The 21,373-nt window shown below is 47.4% G+C and overlaps 1 protein-coding gene across 1 annotated transcript in view; it reads right to left on the reverse strand.

The window, feature by feature from the left end:
* The window catches only part of CDK12 (cyclin dependent kinase 12), a 60,065-nt gene that overhangs the window by 29,093 nt on the left and 9,599 nt on the right, over positions 1-21,373 (reverse strand). Inside the window, 3 exon segments of the mRNA XM_060254607.1 lie at positions 250-389; positions 4,924-5,100; positions 9,743-10,621. Of these exon segments, the coding sequence (XP_060110590.1) occupies positions 250-389; positions 4,924-5,100; positions 9,743-10,621 (1,196 nt within the window).

Consider the following 21,373-nt stretch of genomic DNA (forward strand, 5'->3'; position numbering starts at 1 on the left):
ACGCAACCGGGCCAATATCAACCAGCAAGCATCAGCTGGATGTTAACCACTGTACAGCGCTCTGAAAATTGTATACTATCAAAATTACTAATAACAAACCTCTTAGCACAACTGCTTCCACTTAACTACCTCTTAGTTTTGCAAGTGTGAAAGTTCTGTTGGCCAACAGACCACATTTGAGAAAGCAGCTGTTTGAGACTCAAAGTAACATGAGAAAAACGGAGCAAGGGTAGCGCGTGTAACACCCACCTGTGTCCTTGTCCTTGGCTTTGTAGACTTGACCGTATGTCCCCTCGCCAATAATACCGATGATATCAAATTTGTCTACACAACGCTTCCCCCAGTCGCTTTCTGTCTGCCTCCTCTCACCGTACCGAGGACAACAGATTCTGGAAGGGAAAAGAGGCAAAGGAGACAGCTGTCAAAATCGCAAAGGCTGACCTGGACAAAGCCTGGCTGAACTGGAAGGATCATCTTCTCCAGTTTCGGAGGGGCTGTGGCTCAGCGGCAGAGCATCTGCTTGGCATGCAGAAGGTCCCAGGTTCAATCCCTGGTGTCTCCAGTTAAAAGAACTGGCAGTAAATGATGTGGAAAGTCTCTGCCCGAGACCTTGGAGAGCTGCTGTCAGTCTGAGCAGACAAGACTGACTTTGATAGACCAAGAGTCTGATTCAGCAGAAGGCAGCTTCAAGTGCTCATGGGCTGTTGCCGAGATAAGATCTAGACACGTGAAGTCCTACTGCTGTAAATAATCCAAGGACATGCAGTATGCAAAAAACCTGCAAAACACCACCCACTATTATCTAGGATAGTAATATATGTTTAGCCTGGAGAGGAGGTGGCTGAGAGGTGATGTGATCACCATCTTCAAGTACTTGAAGGGCTGTCATCTAGAGGATGGGCTGGAATTGTTTTCTGTGACCCCAGAAGGCAGGACCAGAACCAGCGGGTTGAAATTAAATCAAAAGAGTTTCCGGCTCAACATTAGGAAGAACTTCCTGACCATCAGAGCGGCTCTTCAATGGAACAGGCTTCCTCAGGAGGTGGTGGGCTCTCCTTCCTCAGAGGTTTTTAAACAGAGGCTAGATGGCCATCTGACAGCAATAAAGATCCTGTGGATTTAGGGGGAGGTATTTGTGAGTTTCCTGCGTTGCGCAGGGGATTGGACTAGATGACCCTGGAGGTCCCTTCCAACTCTATGATTCTATATTATGTGTCTATCCTGCACTTCTTTCGGAGCAGTTCAGAGATACTTATTCATGTTCCCACTCAGTCTTCCACCTTGCACATGCATACACAAAGCTACTGCGGAGAAAATTTGCCCAGAGTCCAAAACTGGAACAGCTCTACAGGATATCAGACAGAGGTCTTTCCCACTCCTTCTTTAACTGAAAATGCCAGGATATTGAACTTGAGAAACAGGCACTCTGCTAATGCCATGGGCTGTACCAGCTTACCTTAAGCAACAGAGCTATGTCATTCTTTCAGACTATTCCCTGGATTGTTTTATATTTCATTATATATATAAATTTGGAGCATTCCATGCAGCCTTCAACAGACAATACGACTTCAGTCTGTACCACATGAAATAAGACTCAAGGTACTTAACTAACTTCGTGACCGGCTCTAAGAGAGAACATAATGGGAAGAGCTGCATAGGTTGTGCTTCCTGGGTCCTTTGGAGGACAGGAAATAGGAGTCCAGCCGTGCTCCTGTAATCTCTGCTTCGTTTTCAAAGAGACCAGCAGAACACCGGTGGGGGCAAAGAAGCGCTCGCAGAGGGTAGCAAATCCACTACTCCACATCTGGCCTCCTGAAAATCCTGCACCGGAGATGCTTTGGCCAACTCACAGAGGTGCCTGTCTGCTTCTGTCTCTCTGCCTGGCTCAGAATAAACGACTGCTGTTTCTCCAGAGGAAGAACACATCTGCACCCTCCCCTCAGCTGGGCGGGTTTAGCATCCCAAGCTTTAATGGGCAGTTTCATGGAGCCACTGGGGAACTATTTTATAACAATTATCCCCCATTGAGGAAACAGCTGCAGTAATTAAGGAACATTAACGTCCTTTTGTCATTGGCCTTGGGCTGGCTGGGGTCCCCTTAGGCCAAACCCATTCATACTGACTAGACACTAGAGTCCCAGCCCTACAGAGAGTGCTGCTTGGGTTTTCAAGTGGCTTGCTTTTACACTGCTTTATTCCTTGCTCTGGATATTCTGACAATAGAAAAGCAAATTATAATATGCAGGGGCGAGATCAGCCATGGCTAGAATGGCATGACTCACTTCTAGAGAGTCTTATCTCCTACCTCTTCACCTATTTTGAAAAGAAGGAGCCTGAAAACCGATTTTCTACAGGGGAACTACTGTAACCCAGTTTGGTGCGGCGGTTAAGTGTGCGGACTCTTATCTGGGAGAACCAGGCTTGATTCCCCACTCCTCCACTTGCAGCTGCTGGAATGGCCTTGGGTCAGCCATAGCTCTCATAGACCTTCTTCCCCTGTAGTGGTTAAGTGCGCGGACTCTTATCTGGGAGAACTAGGCTTGATTCCCCACTCCTCCACTTGCACCTGCTAGCATGGCCTTGGGTCAGCCATAGCTCTGGCAGAGGTTGTCCTTGAAAGGGCAGCTGCTGTGAGAGCCCTCTCCAGCCCCACCCACCTCACAGGGCGTCTGTTGTGGGGGAGGGAGATAAAGGAGTTTGTGAGACGCTCTGAGCCTCTTGAGTGGAGGGCGGGATATAAATCCAATGTCGTCTTCTTCTTCTTCTAACCTCCCCTTAACATAAAGGTGTGCTCCCTGCGCAAGCACCAGTCATTTTTGACTCTGGGGTTACACAGCAGACTTTTTTTACGGGGTGGTTTGCCGTCGCCCTCCCCAGTCATCTACCCTTTCCCCCCAACAAGCTGGGGACTGACCTCGGAAGGATGGAAGACCGAGTCAACCCTGAGCCAGTTATCCGAACCCAGTTTCCCCCAGGATTGAGCAGAGCTTGGACTGCAATACTGCGGCTTACCACTCTGCGTTACAGGGCTCTTACCCCCCTCAACACACCCCCTTTTTAAATAGCTTTTGCATCGCTTGGCAACGTGACTCACCCTGATAAATAACGGTGTGGCAGAGACCAGGTAAAACCTGGGTTAAGAAATCTTAAACGACCACCAGTTTCTATTTGGGTTAAATGCAAAGGAGTCGGCAATTTTTTCAAGTCTTATAAAAACCACCTCCTAGACTAGTTCCCACGGCTGCGAAACTAGCCAGCTCCCTTTTTGGCCTGGCTTTAGTTTCCTAGGGATTTTTTTACTTCTTCCAGGTCTTGCTCTCTAAGCGCAGTATTATTATAAGAAGACTGTGAGCCTGGGCGGAACGATAAAGCACAAATCAATGAATTTTCATTCTCCTGGCTGCAGCGTCCGTCACAGGGAAGCTTCAACTTCAGCAATGGTTCAGCAACGCCACTAAGATGGCTCAAGGCAGGGTGAATTCCCTATATAGCAACAGGAACAACCTCCCTGCCATCCCCTGGTACCAGAATACAAAGAAATGTACCATTCTGCCCATTGAGAGTGCGGCACAGTGGCTAGAAGACAGCACTAGGAACCAACGAGCAAGTCCCCAGTTAAAATCTCCCCTCTGCCTTGAACTCCCTAGGTGATGGTCATAGAATATAGAGTTGGAAGGGACCTCCAGGGTCATCTGGTCCAACCCCCTGCACAATGCAGGGAACTCACAAACACCTCCCCCTATGCACAAAACCATTCTTCCCCTCAGACCTATGTCAGCGACAGGGCATAACGATATCGTCCACTCTTACAGGACTGCCCTTAGGCCGGCAAATAAATACGAAGCACTTTGAACGATCTAAAGCACGCCAGCAGATGACTCGACCTTTAAGACCAACGGAGTTTTATTCTGCATTTTATTCTGTATGCATGCACACAAAAGCCTAAAGTCCCCTGGGCAAGCACCAGTCATTTCCAGCTGTGGGGTGACGTCACATCACGACATTTTCACGGCAGGCTTTTTTACGGGGTGGTTTGCCATTGCCTTCCCCAGTCATCTAGGCTTTCCCCCCCAGCAAGCTGGGGACTCATTTGACCGACCTCGGAAGGATGGAAGGCTGAGTCAACCTGGAGCCGGCCACCTGAACCCAGCTTCCGCCGGGATCGAACTCAGGTCGTGAGCAGAGAGCTCGGACTGCGGTGCTGCAGCTTGACCACTTTGCACAATAAAACTCTGTTGGTCTTAAAGGTGCCACTGAACTCAAACTTTGTTCCGCTGCTTCCGATCAACGATCTAACACACTACAACTGGGGAGGGACGGTGGCTCAGTGGTAGAGCATCTGCTTGGTAAGCAGAAGGTCCCAGGTTCAATCCCTGGCATCTCCAAAAAAGGGTCCAGGCAAATAGGTGTGAAAAACCTTAGCTTGAGACCCTGGAGAGCAGGGGAGGGACGGTGGCTCAGTGGTAGAGCATCTGCTTGGTAAGCAGAAGGTCCCAGGTTCAATCCCTGGCATCTCCAAAAAAGGGTCCAGGCAAATAGGTGTGAAAAACCTCCGCTTGAGACCCTGGAGAGCCGCTGCCAGTCTGAGTAGACAATACTGACTTTGATGGACCGAGGGTCTGATTCAGTAGAAGGCAGCTTCATATGTTCATATGTTCAACTGCTAATTCCTACTACTGCTACTACTGCAACAACATGCCTCAAGACAGCTCGAATAGTGATCCGGCAAGCTACTTGCGTGGGAAGGCTTGTTCCTCTGCTCAGACGAGTGGCTACATTCCTAAGGCTGGCACTACAGATTTCACCCAGCTTGTTTTATCTCCCCACCCACCTGCTTTGAACCTCGGAGATCTACCACAGCAAACAACCTTTTGACAAAAGCCAAAACACGTTCTGAAATTGCCACCGGGCGGGCCTCCTTACTTTGGTCTCTTTCTCAACGGTTGCTGAGGTGGTGTGGCTGCCTTTGGTTCTGGAGACTCAGGCGGTGAAGGTTCTCCACCAGGAAGCTCTGGGGGGAGTGGGAGGTCCATGAGCAAGTGCCGCGGTCTCTGCTCTTTCTCCTTCTTCACGGGTTTCGGAGGAACGATCTCCTTTGGACTGGAACAACACAGAAAACGAGAATGCGCATGGGAATGGTTTTGACGTCCCCCTTGTGAGAGCGGAGAGTAACTAGAGAGAGGCGGTCCCCGTCAGTGTGCCCTCTGAGCTGCAGTCTTGTGAGCAAAAATTCTGCTTTGTGAGCCACTGGCATTCAAGTTGCGAGCTGCTGCACAAATGACTGCGCTCCGGGGTCATCCTTCCTGAGCTAAGACAGAAATGTGCGAGCTGGAGGCTAAAAAGCTGTGAGCCAGCTCACGCTAACTCAGCTTAGAGGGAACACTGGTCCCTGTGATTCTGCAACAGCCAAAAGGCAACAGCTAAGGAATCCTCAGGCATATGGCCGATCTATGAGTTTGCCACATAAACAAATTTGTTATCTGCCACAGATCTGGGTACATTGCGAATCCGAGCTTTCCCCCTAAAATCAGCATGCAGCACTTAACCCGCACAGTTGCAGCCAAAGGAGTACCAAAAATGACTTGGCAAGGAAGGGCTGGTCAAGACTCAGAAGCTGCAGGAAAGCTTTCCAGAAACTGATAACATGCGGATTTGAGAGCCGCACACACTGTCTCTCCTACGGCTATTTACTGCGCTATTTTGCTGCACTGTCCTGCTACACCATCTTAGCGTATCGTTCTGCTGGACTATTCTGTTGTACTGAATATGGCAATTGTTTTTTTTTTTACTATTATGCTGCTGTGATTTTATTATTTATGTTGTACTCCGCCCTGAGCCCCTACGGGGGGAATGGGTGGAATAGAAATAAACAAATAATATTGATAATGTATACCCCTCCTTTCTCCCCACTAATGCAAAGCCTAGCTAAGACTGATGGGGGTGGGAGAGGCAAGCTTTCAAATGAGATACAATGGGCGTCATTGTAAACCCCCCCCCCCAATCTCTTCAAATGGCTCTATACTGGGTAAGCAGGAGCAATGGGGCAGGAAAGTACCACCTGACGGAGACACAAGGGGGCTGCTCCAGAAAAAACAGGGCTGCCTTACATCATGCACACTGCTTAGCCGTTTCATCCATGCCCAGCGCTGACGACTTGGACTGGCAACGGCCGCCCAGACTGAAGCCCGTTTTATTTTACTTATTTACTTCAGATTTCTATCCCGCCCTCTCCGCGAGTGGACTCAGGGCGGCTAACAGTCATTAAAACAACCGTTTTAAATTGCAGAATTAAAATAATAAAACGTAAGCAATTAGAATTACATTTATGGCGCTGCTTCAAAGTTTTAATATAGGCAGAATTCTAGTTTCCTTCGATCAGCAGTCCGACTGATGATGCTGTAATTTCTTCTTTTTTCTGACAGGGGTCCTTATGATGGTCCCCGTATAATGGTCCTCCGCAATGTTCCTTCTAAACTGCAGAGTCTTGTAAGCAAAAATTCTACTTTGTGAGCTGCTGGCATTAAAGTTAGGAGCTCCTGCATGAATTACTGTGCTCTGGGGTCATCCTTCTTGAGCGAAGGCAAAAATGTGTGAGCTGGAGTCTAAAAATCTGTGAGCTAGCTCACGCTAACTCCGCTTAGAGGGAACGCTGGTCCTCAGCGGTATTAAAATGGCAGTCCTCCCCCGTTTAGGCTCAGGTTTGCAATCTGAGATCCTTTACATGGGGATTTCACATGGGTTTCTTTGACGTCTAAGTGCCGGTTATTACCTTTAATGCATAACAATTACCTTAGATTACGAGCACCCTCATAATTATCAAACCACTTCTCCCTGAGTCAATTACTCAGCTCCTCCTCCTGAGGACGCCCTCCCACAAGAGTGTCCCTGGGGTTACCATTAGATCCCAGGCTTTCTCTCTGGCAGGTCCTGTCCTTTGGCGTCACCTGCCAGAATGGGTGCCGTGGACGCCCTCGTTTGTTACGTTAAGGAATGAGAGTAAGACACTCTAATTCTAGAAAAGTATTTGATGGAAATTAAAGTGTTCCAGCAATTTGCCTACCTTCATTCTAACTGGCGGTCTTTCCCCCAATATTGAGTGCTCTTTGGTGAGTAATTTGTGCATTTTAATCATGTTAACGGAATTAGAAAAGAGCAAGAGTCCAGTTAGTGTCTTAAAGACTAACAAAATTTGTGGCAGGGTATGAGCTTTCGTGAGGCACTGCTCACTTAGAACCATAGAGTTGGAAGGGACCTCCAGGGTCATCTAGTCCAACCCCCTGCGCAATGCAGGAAACTCACAAATACCTCCCCCTAAATTCACAGGATCCCCATTGCTGTCAGGTGACCGTCTAGCCTCTGTTTAAGATTCTTCTTCAGATACAGCTAGAATCTTCTTCAGATACAGCTAGAACGTGAGTCCGCCTGTCCTGTATATTGAAAAGTGCAGTGATTTCGGATGCCGAAGGACGTAAGACGACAAATGGAAAGAGTGGCTCTCTTTCCTGGGAGGTTTTTAAACAGAGGCTAGATGGCCATCTGAATCACTGCTAACCTGACAGCGATGAAGACCCTGTGAATTTAGGGGGAGGTGGCTGTCAGTTTCCCGCATTGTGCAGGGGGTTGGACTAGATGACCCTAGAGGTCCCTTCCAACTCTATGATTTTATGATAATGGCAGACGAATGACAATAAGCAGGTGTGACTGGATTAGGTGTGATATCCGTAGGGGTAGTAAGCGTGCAGGAAACAGCATAGGTAACGAGACAGGCAAACTAGGCCTTGATTCAGCCCAGGAGGACGCACTGTCTTCATTACTACTACTGCAATGCCCTCTACATGGGGCTGCCCTTATACCGAACACGGAAACTTCAGGTAGTCCAGAACGCGGCGGCCAGGCTGCTATTGGGACTACCACGGTGGGAACATGTGCGGCCTGGGCTGCGGGATCTGCATTGGCTGCCGGTTGTGTACCGTGTTCGCTATAAAGTGCTGGTCATTACCTTTAAAGCCCTATATGGCCGAGGACCTGCCTACCTAAGGGACCGCCTCTCCCCATATGTTCCCCAGAGAGCACTGAGATCTAGCTCACAAAATCTCCTAATAATCCCTGGGCCAAGAGAGGCTCGATTGAAGGCAACCAGGGAGCAAGCCTTCTCCGCAATGGCCCCTCGATGGTGGAATCATCTACCAGAGATGGTACGAGCCCTGCGGGACCTGAATCAATTCCGCAGGGCTTGTAAAACATTTCTTTTCCAGCTGGCTTTCGAAACAGAACCTGGCTAAACTGATGAGATTGATGTGTAGCCATCCAGCCATCTTGTGGATATTACGACCCATAGTAATGTAGCACCTTTTATCTATTTTAACTAACTTATTTATTATGTTATTGATTATTTAAAATTGCTGTTGTATTGTATTGTTTTATTGAACCATGGAATTCCATGCTTGTGAGCCGCCCTGAGCCCGCCTTTGGCGGGGGAGGGTGGGATATAAGAATAAATTTATTATTATTATTATATTATTATTATTATCAGTCAACAGGGTTGTTAGAATTTGTGTCCCCACAACTCGGGTACTGCTTTGTTAGCTGCCTTGAGTCCCAGAGGATAAGGCGGGATCAAAAGGCTGGAAAGAAATCATGCACTTCACCATTACATCCCTCACCCCCAGGAACTGGAAGCGTGGCTCGCACATACCATATACTTGGGGATTCTCTCCGCATCCTGGGGACTCACCACAATCTTTTAAAGGGGCTGCCCTTGTGCCGAACTCGGAAGTTGCAGCTAGTGCAGAATGCGGCGGCCAGGCTGCTACTGGGACTACCTCGGTGGGAACACGTGCGGCCTGGGCTGAAGGAACTGCACTGGCTTCCAATCATATTCCGAGTTCGCTACAAGGGGCTGGTTATTACCTTTAAAGCCCTATATGGCCGAGGCCCTGCCTACCTTAGGGACCGCCTCTCCCCACACGTTCCCCAGAGAGCACTAAGATCTAGCTCCCAAAGCCTTTTAAGGATCCCTGGACCAAAGGAGGCCAAATTGAGAGTAACAAGAGAGCAGGCCTTCTCCGTAATGGCCCCCCACTGGTGGAATCAATTACCGGAGGAAGTGTGAGCCCTGCGGGACTTTAATCAGTTCCGCAGGGCTTGCAAAACCACCCTCTTTCTGCAAGCATATAAGGAGCCCTGAAAGCGATATCTAGTCATCAAAATACACCTATTGAACATAGCACCTAATTTATTGTAGTTTTAACTTTTTATGTAACCGTTTTTTAAATGTATGTACTAACTGTATTTTAAAATTGTTTTATGTAAATCATGGTATACCATGTCTTGTTAGCCGCCCTGAGCCTGCTTCGGCGGGGAGGGTGGGATACAAATAAAAGTTTATTATTATTAAAGTGTGTGTGTGTGTGTGTGTCTGTGTGTGGACAGATAGACAGAAGGGCTATTTCCCTATCAAGCCTACAAGTTTCAGGGTGCCAATGCACAAACCAGATGTTTAGGTTTTGCAGGGCTTTTTTTTGAGCAGGAACGCACAGGAACACAGTCACGGCTAGCTTGGTGTCAGGGGAGTGGCCTAATAGGCAAATGAGTTTTTCTAAAAAAAAAAAAGCCCTGGGGTTTTGAACTCGCACCACAAAATGAGCAGATCCCTGCATTTTAAACCACAGAGCACAACATTCCTCATGTCGACTGGAAAAGGCTTCTCAGCAAGCCTCTCACTCCAGCACCCCCCGCTTACCTATCCATGTCATCTTCCCCAGGCAGGACAGGTGGGAAAGGGAGGGGAGGCAACGTCGACGTCTTCAGATGGGGGAGAGCGGTTGTCACCGAGAGGTGCACTTTGGAGGAGGGTTGCACGGTGGGTTGAGAGTTGGCCTGAGTAGTCAGAGATGTCCTGGAGTGGGCAGAGGCGGGCAAGGATGAAGGAGTGGAAGCAGGGGCGGGAACGGTGGGAGACTGGGCAGGGGGCAGAGGGGGAGCCGCCAGCGATGGAGGCAGAGGGGGCAACGGAGGCGGAGCCTGGGGAGGGGGGGATGATGCCGGCAGGGGAGGTAGTGGCTTTGCAGAAGGCAAAGGAGGCGGGGCCTCCTTCTCAGCGGTCTCGGTTTCCTTGGGAGTCACAGTCTCCTCCTTGGCAATAACGGGCTTCACATCTTTTGTTCCCATTGCTTTCGAGTCTTTCGGTGGAGCAGGCGGCTTCCTCTCAGAGTTCTCTACCGCCTTTGTTTTTACGGGATCAGCAGCAGTTTTTGCCTCTGCGTTGTGCTGTGCCACATTTGCTGGCTCCGCGTCAGAAGGGCACTTTTCAGGCTTAGTCGTTTTTGCCTTCTTGGCCTCCGTTGCCAGCTCTTTAACTTCAGCCAAGCTGTTCTCTTTCCTAGACGAAAAACTAGGGGAGTCCTTGGTCTCCTTCCCATCGACTTTTGCGGCCGCCGCTGCCGCAGCAGCCCTCTCCTTTTTCTTCCTGCTCAGCTCAGCACCCAGACTGGAGTTCAAAGGCAGCCGAGCGGGTGAGATGCTGGAATGGCGGCTGCGGGACCCAGATCTCTGCTTTTTGCTATGAGATGACGAATGCCTCGAATACGCAGGACTCCTGCTTCGGGATTTCACAGGTTTCCTGTGAAAACAGAAGAAGAAAATCTGAATCCCTGAGATCTCGAGAGATGTTATATGCAATGTGATGGAACAGGCCCGCTTTGACTTGCATGCCCTCCTCTGCCCACCTTCCTTGGCACTGCCAACTCTTGGAGGGGGTTACTTCCTCCTTCCGCTACAGTAATCCAATGCCATCACCTGCCCCCTTTTTTTTGGAATGGGGGGAGCTTCCTGCTAGGAGGGCTCAAAATTCCCTTTCCCAACACGGATCCATCCTGTGCTGTGTAACTGCACTGGCTACCTATTGAGCACTGCCCAGATCCAGTTCAAGGTGCTGGTACTTACCTTTAAAGCCCTATACAGCCAGGGGCCAGAACTGCCTCTCCCTGCATGAGCCCTGTAGGTCTTTACAAAGAGTGACCCAACACCTTTTGGTGGTACCCAGCCCCAAAGACATCCAACTTGCCTTGCTAAGGACCAGGGCCTCCTCCTAGAGCTCACCCTAGAGATCCGGGCCCTGCAGGACCTACTCCAATTCTGCAAGGCCTGTAAAACAGAGCTTTTTTTTTGCCAGGTTTTCAGCTGAGGGAGGAGACAGCACTGGTTATTGGCCTCCCTCCTTCCATTCCATCTCAGTGCTATGGGATCCGCTGGATCTGGACAACAGGCCATGCCCGTGAAGCTGAATTTGTCATTTTTAACTTCCAATGTTTAGTCTGTGATTTTAGATCGTATACATTTGGTGTTAACTCTTGATTGTCTGCTTCTGTGACGTAACCCGCCCTGAGCCTGTTTTACGGGAAGGGCATGCTATGAATCGAATAAAATGAATAAAACAAACCTTAAGCCCTGCATCTATGCTACAAGCATAGCCAGCTTCAAGAGGGGGTTAGATAAAAAATATGGAGCAGAGGTCCATCAGTGGCTATTAGCCACAGTGTGTATGTATGTGTGTGTGTGTGTATATGTGTGTGTATATATATATTTGGCACTGTGTGACACAGAGTGTTGGACTGGATGGGCCATTGGCCTGATCCAACATGGCTTCTCTTATGTTCTTCTGTGACACAGACTGCTGGACTGGATGGGCCATTGGCCTGATCTAACATGGCTTCTCTTATGTTCTTCTGTGACACAGACTGTTGGACTGGATGGGCCATTGGCCTGATCCAACATGGCTTCTCTTATGTTCTTATGTGACACAGAGTGTTGGACTGGATGGGCCATTGGCCTGATCTAACATGGCTTCTCTTATGTTCTTCTGTGACACAGACTGTTGGACTGGAGGGGCCATTGGCCTGATCCAACATGGCTTCTCTTATGTTCTTATGTGACACAGAGTGTTGGACTGGATGGGCCATTGGCCTGATCCAACATGGCTTCTCTTATGTTCTTATGTGACACAGAGTGTTGGACTGGATGGGCCATTGGCCTGACCCAACATGGCTTCTCTTATGTTCTTATGTGACACAGAGTGTTGGACTGGATGGGCCATTGGCCTGATCCAACATGGCTTCTCTTATGTGACACAGAGTGTTGGACTGGATGGGCCACTGGCCTGATCCAACATGGCTTCTCTTATGTTCTTATGTGACACAGAGTGTTGGACTGGATGGGCCATTGGCCTGACCCAACATGGCTTCTCTTATGTTCTTATGTGACACAGAGTGTTGGACTGGATGGGCCATTGGCCTGATCCAACATGGCTTCTCTTATGTGACACAGAGTGTTGGACTGGATGGGCCACTGGCCTGATCCAACATGGCTTCTCTTATGTTCTTATGTGACACAGAGCGTTGGACTGGATGGGCCATTGGCCTGATCCAACAGGGCTTCTCTTATGTTCTTATGTGACACAGAGCGTTGGACTGGATGGGCCATTGGCCTGATCCAACATGGCTTCTCTGATGTTCTTCTGTGACACAGAGTGTTGGACTGGATGGGCCATTGGCCTGATCCAACAGGGCTTCTCTTATGTTCTTATGTGACACAGAGTGTTGGACTGGATGGGCCATTGGCCTGATCCAACAGGGCTTCTCTTATGTTCTTATGTGACACAGAGTGTTGGACTGGATGGGCCATCGGCCTGATCCAACATGGCTTCTCTTATGTTCTTATGTTCTCCGTTACCCAGAGCCTGACTACAACAGAGACCCATTACAACTTTGGGACTGCCCTGGAGAAACAGCTACGTGCACACTAACTGCTTTCTTTCTACCCTGGGGTCCTCTCTTGCACTGGCGTGTCCACGTCAATGGGCAAATCCAGGTGGTACAGAGACTGAGAACCAGCTTCCAATATATATAAAAAAAGATTTATTGAAAAGGAAATATTTACAAGCATCCTTAAGCACAGCACTAGACCAGCGAATCGATTTCAAAAGAAAACTGGTCAGAAACACAATAAATCCTCTGTCCCTTTTCTAGACATAACCTGATGTTAGAACAGGGCAGGCACTAATGAGCTTTAAAAGTTACAAGTTTTCTATCTACATCCCATTACCTGAGAGACTGCAGGATCAGCAGAAGATGGCCGCCAGGACTGCCCCACCGCTCAGAAGTCTACTCAGCACCAAGAGCTCCTTCCTCATTGGAGCAAGGGCTTTTTATCAAATCTGTGCCTCCACCCCTTTTACAAAATCCCCTCCACCCTCTTGACCTGGTCTGCCCAGATCACAGGTGCACTCTGGGAGTCCCCCTGAAAGGCCTTGTAGGAAACCTCCAGGAATTGCCAAATTCCTTAGCTGGTTTTCCTATCAGGGCAATTAGCATCTGTAAAGCTATAAAGCATCTGTAAAGCTAGCAGGCAATTGTACTGGCTCCCTGCTACTTCCAGAGAGGAGCGGGGGGGGGGGGGAACACTTGTAAAACTCAGGTTGGTGGGAAGAGATTTCTCCACGTATAAAAATTCAAGATCTCCTGATTGTAGAAGTCTGCAAGGAACTGGCATAAGGATCCACTGACTCCAGCGCGCATGAAGACTTCCCGCAGGCCTCTTCATTCCCTTCTGTTGAGTTGGAGGCAGAGACAAAACTGGTCACAGAGTCTCAACTGGGCAGGTCCGCACTGCTTCTCTCTTACACTTTGGTAAGTGTGAGCCAAAACACAAGACTTTGTTCTTACTTGCAAAGCTCAAATAACTCCCAACTAAATTTATCTTTAAATGCACAAGCAGTCTTTGTATACAAGTAATAGTGTGCAGCTGAGAAGCAAAGACGACAAACCTCTGAGCACAGGGTAAACCAAGAAGGAATAAACACAGACTTCTTTGCCTAAGTCTAAAACAGGGGTGGCCAAACTTGCTTAATGTAAGAGCCACATAGAATAAACAGCAGATGTTTGAGAGTCGCCAAGACACATGAATGTCAGATGTTTGAAGAAGAAGAATATGAAGATATTGGATGAATATCCCACCCTACACTCCGGATTTCAGAATCTCAGAGTGTGGCTCACAATCGCCTTTATTTTCCTTCCCCATAACAGACACCCTGTGAAGTGGGTGGGGCTGAGAGAACTCTCACAGCAGCTGTCCTTTCAAGGACAACCTCTGCCAGAGCTTTGGTTGACCCAAGGCCATTCCAGCAGGTGCAAGTGGAGGAGTGGGGAATCAAATCTGGTTCTCCCAGATAAGAGTCAGCACACTTAACCACTACACCAAACTGGCTCTCCCTTCCTCTCTTGAGAGGAAGGTAAAGGAAGGAAGGAATATGGGGAGGGAGGTGGAAAGAAAGCAACTTCAACTTCAAATGCATTTTCCAAGCTGCCAGCTGGCTTGAAGAAGTGATTTAAAGAGACAAATGCCTTCTCCAAGACAGCCGATAGGACAGTGGGAGCTTCAAGAGCCACACAATGTGTGTGAAAGAGCCACATGTGTTTCCTGAGCTGCAATTTGGCCACACCTGGTCTAAACTTATCTCTGTGATGTTAAAGAGAAAGGCTGAAACAACTTCATGGCTCCAGGTTTGGGGTTCAGACTACATTCATCTCAGTTTTACACCTTCTTCCTTCATCTGGCTGGTCACCTCTCTTCAGACCACTTGCTTGTGAGGGTCTCGATCAGACTCCCCACCAAGTCTCCAGAAGGTCTGAAGCAGGCCTGCCCTCTCCCCAAGGGACTTCCTCTCCCCATAAGCCCCCCAAACCAGGAAGAGAAAGACTAAAACCTTCTGGTAACAGCAAGTGTGGCACGGTGGGGGTTCCCAACCTTATTTGAGCTTTTGGACACCTTTCCAAATCTGACACAAGGCAATGGGTGCAACCACAAAACGGCTTCCATTGGTGGCAGAGCCACACACACACGCAAAGCCCACGTGCAGGGGAGAAAGTACTAATTTTAAAGAATTAAAAATGCACCGGGAAAGATAGATAGATGAGAGAAAATAAAACACACACTGTGGTGACAGCTGTATTATTTTAGTCTGCATAGCCAACACTTTCCCTATGAGGAAAGGTTAAAACGCTTGGGGCTCTTTAGCTTGGAGGAACGTCGACTGCGGGTTGACATGATAGAGGTTTACAAGATTATGCATGGGATAGAGAAGGTAGAGAAAGAAGTACTTTTCTCCCTTTCTCACAATACAAGAACTCATGGGCATTCAATGTAATTGCTAAGCAGTCAGGTTAGAACTGATAAAAGGAAGTACTTCTTCATCCAAAGGGTGATTAACATGTGGAATTCATTGCCACAGGAGGTGGCGGCGGCTACAAGTATAGACAGTTTCAAGAGGGGACTGGATAAACATCTGGAGCAGAGGTCCGTCAGTGGCTATTAGCCACAGCGTATTGTTGGAACTCTCTGTCTGGGGCAGTGATGCTCTGTACTCTTGGTGCTGGGTGGGGGGGGGGGCAGTGGGAGGGCTTCTAGTGTCCTGGCCCCACTGGTGGACCTCCTGATGGCATCTGGGGTTTTTGGTCACCGTGTGACACAGAGTGTTGGACTGGAGGGGCCACTGGCCTGATCCAACAGGGCTTCTCTTATGTTCTTATGTGACACAGAGTGTTGGACTGGATGGGCCATTGGCCTGAACCAACATGGCTTCTGTTATGTTCTTCTTATGTAACCAGATCTTCAGCGGCAAACCAGAAGCTCTGCTGAGGAAGAACACCATCAGGCCCTGCACACTTCCTAACAAGACTTGGTGAGTGTTGGAAGTGTAAGGCAAAAGAGGGATCGTTTAACCATATGTGGTGGAGATGTAGGAAGGCTAAGAGATTTTGGGCTATGGTTCATGAAATTATTCAAAAAATGTTCAGTAATATTATTCCTTTTAAGCCTGAATTCTTTCTACTAAACATGATGCCAGACATAACTGATAAGGGTACGAAACATGTATATCTGCATCTAGTAACTGCAGCAAGAATCCAATATGCAAAGACTTAGAAAAAACCAGATATACCAACGAAATCTGAACTAACTGTGAAGTTCTTAGAGACTGCAGAGATGGATATGCTCACAGATCTATTGACAGAAGACAGCAAAAAAAAAACTTAAAAGAAATATGGTCTCCTTTTTATGTATGGCTTGAAAAGCATAATAATAATGTATTATAGTTAATAAAGAGGAGCAATGCAAAGGCTCAGGATTTGTTGTTTGGACGCTGGAAAAAAATGTAAAGGAAAATTTAACTATCGTGGAGAAATACCTAAGTTTATAATTTTAATTTTTGTATGTTATTTCCCTCCACCCCCAAGTTTGTATGTTATCTCCCCCCCCCTTCTCTCCTCTTGTTAGTTTCTGTTATTCCAAAACCTCAATAAATTGTTTTTAAAAAAAAGACTTGGTAAGTGCATACAAAAAAGGGATTATCGGGTGCCATGGCACCCACGAGCACCATGCTGGGGACCTCAAATTAATGGTCTAGGATCTGATGTCTCCAGGTTCAAACTCTTGTTCTGTCACAGAAGCCTGCTGGGTGACTTTGGGCCAGCCACACATGGCCAGCCTCATCTACCACCTAGGGTGGTTATGAGGATAAAATGGAAGAGAATGATGGAAGCGGCCATCCAGAAAGAAAGGCTGTACCTGGAGTAACTAAATAACTGAGGCCCATTCCCGTCAGCCCACCTGTCCTGGCTTTCCGTTGTCTTTTGAGGTTGCATTCGTTACCATGCAATCGGTTATGCTACCAAACTCTGCAGCTCGGAATTAAAGAAGGAATTGATCAGACTACCTGTAAGGGCAATTCAAGCTTAACCTCTGAGTACTCAAAGAGTATAAGAATGTATATTCAAGAGTTCCAGAGTTCAAGAGTTCCACAGATATCTGGGGTGTGGTATGGTTATACCACAAAACCACAGAAGTTTGAGGTTATTCTTTCCTTCAGTGTCTAAAGGGGTCCCAAGGCAGCTGGGAGGAAAGCAAGAGCTGTGATACCCTTTGACTGGGCTAGCACTGCTCTCAAGTTCTCCTCCGCCCCCACTCCCCCAAGTCTTGGTGGTACCTCCTCCAAGTGCTGATGGCTGAGATGCCCAGCCTTCTCCACATCAGCACAAGAGCCTCTGGAATCCTATACCGTATGTGCCGGGAAGCCCAAAGGATGGCTTCCCAGCTCATAAGTGCCATGAGATGCTGTAGGTACACTGCAGGTACTGCTCACTTTGCTACTTCCAAGTGGTCAGGAAAAGGTGCGACTACAAGTCCATATAGAGCAGGGGTGTCTAATTCATTTGTTATGAGGGTCAGATCTGGCATAAATGTGACCTTGTCGGCCAGGCCATGTGTGTCATAAAATGTAATGCCAGGTAGCGGAGATATAAACTTGATAAAGGACACACACAAACACAATTAAAAATTTCTTTAAAAGTTAAAATAAAATATGCTTAAAAATTTTGCAATGTTTTTTTTTTTCTTAACAGTTTCTAATAACTGACACCTCTTGCTCTGAATTACTGCATCAAAATCTGGAGACAATGTCTGTGATGTAGCAATCTGGAGTATGCTGTTCAGGTGTGTGTCTGTTAAGTTACAAACCTACTTTTGATTTATTGACATTCATTACAGAAATGTCATGGACTCATGGTCAATGTGTTGAGCCCAAGACCCAGGGGAAAGCATGAAATGGCTGGACATTGCAAGTCTTTGTATGTAAGCTGCTTCATGTACTGGTCAGTCAATGGAGAAAATAGAGGTTTTGCTTTATAGCTCCTGTGCGATTGAGCAAGCCTGGCAAAGCAAGCTGTGATGCAAAAGGAAGCAAGAGAGAGAAGGAACCCTTGTTGTCTCTTGTTGCCCCCCCCCCCATTCTTCCCAGCACTTCGGAGGGGAGCCAGCTAATGAAGGGTGGACAAGGCTGGTGGACACATTATTAATGTCAATTCCTCCTCAAAAATCCCCTCATGAGACTTTCTAAAAAAATTTCCAGTGGCAAACTGTGGATGATTTGCTTCTGTTATGCTAACTCATGCAACTGATGCCTTGCTTCTCGCATTATTTCTCTTCCAGACCTAAGAACATAAGAAGAGCCCTGCTGGATTTGACTAATAGTCCATTGAGTCCAGCATCCTGCCTCACACAGGGGCCGACCTGGATGGCCGACAACAGGACCAGGGCATTTTTTGTAGCAGGAACTCCTTTGCATGTTAGGCCACACCCCCATGATGCAGTCAATCCTCCAAGAGCTTACAGGGCTCTTAGTACAGGGCTTACTGTAAGCTCCAGGAGGCTTGACTACATCATGGGGGGGGGGGGGTGGCCTAATATGCAAAGGAGTTCCTGCCACAAAAAAAAGAAGACAGAGGCCGAGGACTTCCCCTGATGTTACCTCCTGGCTCTGGGATTCAGAAGCTTAGTTCCTCTGAATGTGGAGGCTTCCCACAGTCATTACGGCTAGTAGCCATTGACAGATCCATCTTCCATGAATCTATCCAGGGCTCTTTTTTTGTAGCGGGAACTCCTTTGCATATTAGGCCACACCCCTCGATGTAGCCAATCCTCCTGGGGCTTACAGGGCTCTTAGAACAGGCTCTGGGAGGACTACATCAGGGGTGTGTGGCCTAATATGCAAAGGAGTTCCTGCTACAAAAGAAGTCCTGAATCTATCTAATCCCCCTTTAAAGCTGTTTATGAGAAACTGCTACTGTGGACAGTGCATGCCTGCCTGGGAAACCCCAGGTTTTTCCATGTTTAAAGAAAGCAGAGTTTTCAGAAGGAAAGAACAAGCTAATTAATGACCGCTGGTTAAGAAGAAGAAGAATATATTGGATTTATATCCCGCCCTCCACTCCGAAGCGTCTCAGAGCGGCTCACAATCTCCTTTACCTTCCTCCCCCACAACAGACACCCTGTGAGGTAGATGAAGATATTGGATTTGTATCCCGCCCTCCACTCCGAAGAGTCTCAGAGCGGCTCACAATCTCCTTTCCCTTCCTCCCCCACAACAGACACACTGTGAGGTAGATGAAGATATTGGGTTTATATCCCGCCCTCCACTCCGAAGAGTCTCAGAGCGGCTCACAATCTCCTTTCCCTTCCTCCCCAACAGACACCCTGTGAGGTAGATGAAGATATTGGATTTATATCCCGCCCTCCACTCCGAAGAGTCTCAGAGCGGCTCACAATCTCCTTTCCCTTCCTCCCCCACAACAGACACCCTGTGAGGTAGATGAAGATATTGGATTTATATCCCACCCTCCATTCCGAAGAGTCTCAGAGCGGCTCACAATCTCCTTTCCCTCCCTCCCCCACAACAGACACCCTGTGAGGTGGGTGGGGCTGGAGAGGGCTCTCACAGCAGCTGCCCTTTCAAGGACAACCTCTGCCAGAGCTATGGCTGACCCAAGGCCATTCCAGCAGCTGCAAGTGGAGGAGTGGGGAATCGAACGCGGTTCTCCCAGATAAGAGTCCGCACACTTAACCGCTACACCAAACTGGCTTAAAAAGATTGGGCAGCTGGTGATGCGAAAGACATCTACCCGAGATCCTGAAGAACTCCTGCCAGTCTAAGTAGACTATGAGCAGACCTTGTTCATTCAATATGAATCATGCACCTTCAAGAGTTCACCTGTGCACTAAGACATCAAGTGGAAGCATGAAAAAAAAAAAACAAACCCCAACTCCCCACCAAACAGGTAGCTGAACTGTGTAAAAATCCTTGATGTGAAAGCGACATCGATATGAAGATCTACAGAAAGAGCAAAGGGATGAAAGGGACGATTCTGGGAATATACTGCAGATGCACACAGCATATATTACCGCTACATGAGTAACTGTCCACATATGCTACGTGAATAATAACATCCCACTGAATAATTAAACGTTTTCAGTGTTATAAAGATAAAGTCAATTATCCAAATATGGTGCTAGCCATATGACGGTAGGAAACTGTTTTCTGTTCAAACACCGCCTTTTCTTTACTACAAAGCCTGTACTTTCTATTTCATCTTTTATTTTTCGCTACCTCGCAGATGGCAGAAACAAGACAAGTGCTAAGATCCGGTCCTCTCTCATTTTAGCACTTGGGTGTATTAGCGACTAGAAAATGAATTTCCTAGCTCAATAAATATGCCAAGTAGTACAAGCTTTTTAATGATGAGCAAGAAATTATTAATTTTATGTTGTCAAAGAAATAAAAATCAGCTCAGCCTTGATAAGGAGGTAAGCACTACATACGTTTTCATTTTTAGATTTTCTGGAATGTTTATATCACTTCGCCACACATGAGCTAGTCAATACCAGCACTACCAAAAGCTGGATAAAATAGCACCATGGGCCATATCTTCTGGTTAAATGGCCCCTCTCACCTACATGAATCCTAAACTGCAATACTAGATACTCATATTCTTACTGAATTCTTCAAAATATACTAAACGTGAAATTAAAGCTGCAAATTAGAAGTTTATAAACCAGTTATTTCAGCACAGGGCTCTCAAAGGTTTAGAATTCTCCTTGCATGAAAAGTCACCCATGCTACAGTCTAGGCACCCAACAGAATAATTGCAAAATATCCCTGTACGTGTCCAAAACAAAGCTTGTTAATAGGGAATATGAAGCTGCTTAAAACCAGCTTCCGGCATACAGTGAAATCTGGTTAAAGTGAAGGCAGCCTAATGGTTTTGGAGCCTGAATTCCTCCAGCACTTTGGGAGTTGCCTGTTTTGACCCAGCGGACAATTTTGCTTTTATCTATGGCAAAAATAGTAAGTTAATTAATTTTACTACTGAAATGTCAGCATGGTTTTGGAGATTCAGACACAGTGCTGGAAAAATCCCAGCTAGTATGATTTTGTCAGCGGCGGTTATGGCAAGTCAGATTTATTTCAGGTGAACTCTTGCAGTACACCACGGTCGCAAAGAGGGCGAGCACAGCAAAAAAAGGGCAGCCCACAAAGCCACTGAGAGACACCAAGCACGTACCACTGACCAGTGCGCCCTCTAAGCTGAGTTAGGGTGAGCTAGCTCACATATTTTTAGCCTCCAGCGCACAGATTTTCGCCTTAGCTCAGGAAGGATGACTCCAGAGCACCATAATTTATGCAGCTCACAACGTTCATGCCAGTAGGTCATAAAGTAGAATTTTTGCTCACAAGACTCTGCGTAGAGGGAACACTGCCACTGATGTAAGTGCGTCCCATCCAATTTAATGTACAGATCTGAGTACCATTTCAGACCAGTAACTTCAGCTTCACTCCATTTATCTTTTATACCTTCCTCCCCACTCCATTTATCTTTTATACCTCCCTCCCCACTAGTGGGCTCAGGGTGGTTGGTTCACAACACAACTAAAGAAATACATAATCAAAATAAATTGTCTCATTTAAATTAAATGAAATTTACCAATT

The sequence above is a fragment of the Heteronotia binoei genome, chromosome 15, assembly GCF_032191835.1.
Source record: "Heteronotia binoei isolate CCM8104 ecotype False Entrance Well chromosome 15, APGP_CSIRO_Hbin_v1, whole genome shotgun sequence".
NCBI classification, from domain to species: domain Eukaryota; kingdom Metazoa; phylum Chordata; class Lepidosauria; order Squamata; family Gekkonidae; genus Heteronotia; species Heteronotia binoei.